This window comes from Primulina huaijiensis, chromosome 8 (assembly GCF_012295235.1).
Source record: "Primulina huaijiensis isolate GDHJ02 chromosome 8, ASM1229523v2, whole genome shotgun sequence".
Taxonomy (NCBI): Eukaryota; Viridiplantae; Streptophyta; class Magnoliopsida; order Lamiales; family Gesneriaceae; genus Primulina; species Primulina huaijiensis.
The window spans coordinates 17,921,408-17,924,187 of NC_133313.1; the positions used below are offsets into that span (position 1 = coordinate 17,921,408).

A 2,780-nucleotide genomic window follows, 5' to 3' on the forward strand; every position below is an offset into this window, starting at 1 on the left:
AAAATTTACAAAATCCAAAAAAACCGTTAGAAAATAAATATTAAAAAAAAGACAAAAAATTTTTTTTTTAAAAAAAAGAGAGTGGCGTTCATTGCTACTTCTCCAAGGCAAAAGAATTGGGATTCGTTTAACTCGATTCTTTCATTCACTTGAAAAAATCTTGACTTGAAAAAAGGTATGAAATCTATAATGTAATGTTAAAATTTGACTCAAATTCAGTAAATATTATTTGGCAAAAACTTATGGGAGACGGTCTCACGGGTCGTATTTTGTAAGACGCATCTCTTATTTGGGTCATCCATGAAAAATTATTACTTTTTATGCTAAGAGTATTACTAATTATTGTGAATATCGGTAATGTTGACCCGTTTCATAAATAAATATTCGTGAGACCTCCTCACAAAAAACTTACTTATATTATTTAACAGGGATAGGAAATTGCGAACCGTCTCGATTTATTTGTGTCAGTGTGACAATGTGTATCAATGCTAGTAAAATATCCATATCCTAGAAATGATGATGATTAATAGATCCAAACACGGCCTTAAGAGTAATCGAATAGATGTTGTATCTCTACACGAGAGAGGCATTTACAATTAATTTCAATTTCCTCACCCAATAATAAAAGAACTCGTCCACTCTAATTGATAAGACCAAAGAAAGAATATGAATACAACATGAAAAAGAAATAAAGCTATAAAATAATAATATATATTATAATTTATGAAATAAAAAGGAAAGGAGGAGGTCAGTTCCTTGCATCCAACGTATCTCCAGGTTCAGCCTCGGGTTGAGGTTCGGACACAGCTTATGTGTTATGAGAATACGAGAGGATAAGAACGATTCATCCCTTCTATGTTTCTCTCTCACCGCCTCTACAAAACTTTCCACAGCCTCCTTTTCTTTGCTCTCCTAGAAAAACCCTTTACTTTCCATTGTAACAGCGTTACACACACAAACCGCACTTTTCTCTTGACTCTATTCGAGACGTCTATGTATTCGGCATTAGCATATTACTGAATCATTCAAGCTGGCGATCGATAATCAAGAAACGGCTGTCCGCGAAATCAAGCCCAAGAATAGGAGAATCATGGTAATTTTTACGAGCTATTGATTGATGTCCATCTTGGCTTGTTTTCTTGTGTGTGTTCCTTTATTTGTTTGTTTCTTGAATGGCGGGTTTCTTGGTTTTTTTTAGGGAGCTGGAGGACCTGATGAAGAGGATAACCGATGGCCGCCGTGGCTGAAGCCGCTGTTGAAGGAACAGTTCTTTGTTCAATGCAAATTTCACGTTGATTCACACAAGAGCGAATGCAATATGTACTGTTTGGACTGTATGAATAGTCCTCTATGTTCACTGTGTTTGGCTCATCACAAGGACCATCGCGCAATTCAGGTATCATTCATTGTTTCAGAATTCATAACCTTTTTGAATGTTTTGCCCCACCTGTTTCAGACTATGAATTTCTGCCATTTATGTCCCTTTGTGAATTGCGTTGTTTCCATGTGCTTCTTAACAATTTGGTTTTGGTTTATTAATGCTTATGCCCCTTTTTTTTTCCATGATTTCTTCATCCTTTAAAGCGTTGACTTGAAAGCTTTTTTTTTTTTTTTTTTTTTTTTTTTTTTTTTTTTTTTTTTNCATTGGATTGCCCATTTGGATGTAAGAATTGATAATTTCAAACTCATTTCTCTTTTTCCTTTAATCAGATAAGGAGGTCATCATACCACGATGTTATAAGAGTGTCTGAAATCCAAAAGTTTCTTGACATCAGCTCTGTTCAGACATACATAATCAACAGTGCTAAGGTTGTTTTCTTGAATGAAAGGCCACAGCCTAGGCCTGGGAAAGGCGTCACCAACACCTGCGAGGTCTGTGAGCGTAGCCTTCTTGATTCCTTCAGATTCTGCTCTCTCGGTTGCAAGGTACATATAATCCCACCATTTCTTCTATCCTATATCAATACTCTAAACTCTCGCATTAATCTTGAATTGAGACGACGTTTATCTGCAGATTCTTGGTGATTGATTTTGTGTCACTCACTTGCCTTTCATTGTGTTTCTTTTTCTCAGATTGTCGGAACATCGAACAACAACAGTATTCAAAAGAACAAACTGTCGCCGGAGAAGAAAAGGCCACATCCGGCGGCGGTGGAGGATTCAGATGATTCACGAAGCAGCAGCAGTAGCAGCCGCGTCCACGGCCGGATCACCAACAAGCTTCCCAGCTTTGTCCCGTCAACGCCTCCCCCTACGTCTGCTAGTCACCGAGCCGCCAAAAGAAGAAAGGGAATCCCCCATAGAGCCCCAATGGGAGGAGTTCTGATTGAAATATAAAATTCCCGAATAGCCCCTTTACAATACGAGCTTCCTTCCCATCACCAATATGGAAAAAAAGGAAGAAAATGGATATAGCCCAAAACCTTATTATGTGGCTGATTTACTCCTCTTCTCCTTCTTCTTCTAATATAGGTGTTACCACATTGTAAATAGAGTCAATATAAAAATTATAGAATGTGAAATATAGTTGGGCAGAATCTAAGTTTGTAGAAAATAAGAGAAAAAAATAGTAATAATAAAAGCAATTACGAAGTTTGATATAACATACAATAGTATATATGAGTCTTGGTCTATAAAATCCACATACATCTTTTTTAGGCCTTTCACAAGTATACATTGTGGTTGTAGATAATGGGTTTTGGTTTTATGATATTGGCCTCTTCAGTCAATGGTCAAAATTGTAAATGTGTAGTTTGTGCTTTCATGTATTTTATAAAGGA

The 2,780-nt window shown here is 36.6% G+C and overlaps 1 protein-coding gene across 1 annotated transcript; it reads left to right on the forward strand.

The window, feature by feature from the left end:
- Positions 1–839: 839 nt before the first annotated feature.
- On the forward strand, positions 840–2,780 carry LOC140983473 (protein RGF1 INDUCIBLE TRANSCRIPTION FACTOR 1-like). Its single transcript, XM_073450538.1, has 4 exons — positions 840–1,093; positions 1,199–1,396; positions 1,711–1,926; positions 2,074–2,780. The coding sequence occupies exons 1-4, from the start codon at positions 1,091–1,093 to the stop codon at positions 2,335–2,337; spliced, it is 681 nt and encodes a 226-aa protein (XP_073306639.1). The 5' UTR covers positions 840–1,090; the 3' UTR covers positions 2,338–2,780.

Bases quoted from the DNA above. Each gene is read 5' to 3' on its own strand.
- LOC140983473 (XM_073450538.1), top strand. The intron at 1,397-1,710 runs GTATCATTCATT...TCCTTTAATCAG, and splicing joins AGGACCATCGCGCAATTCAG to ATAAGGAGGTCATCATACCA. The intron at 1,927-2,073 runs GTACATATAATC...TCTTTTTCTCAG, and splicing joins TCTGCTCTCTCGGTTGCAAG to ATTGTCGGAACATCGAACAA.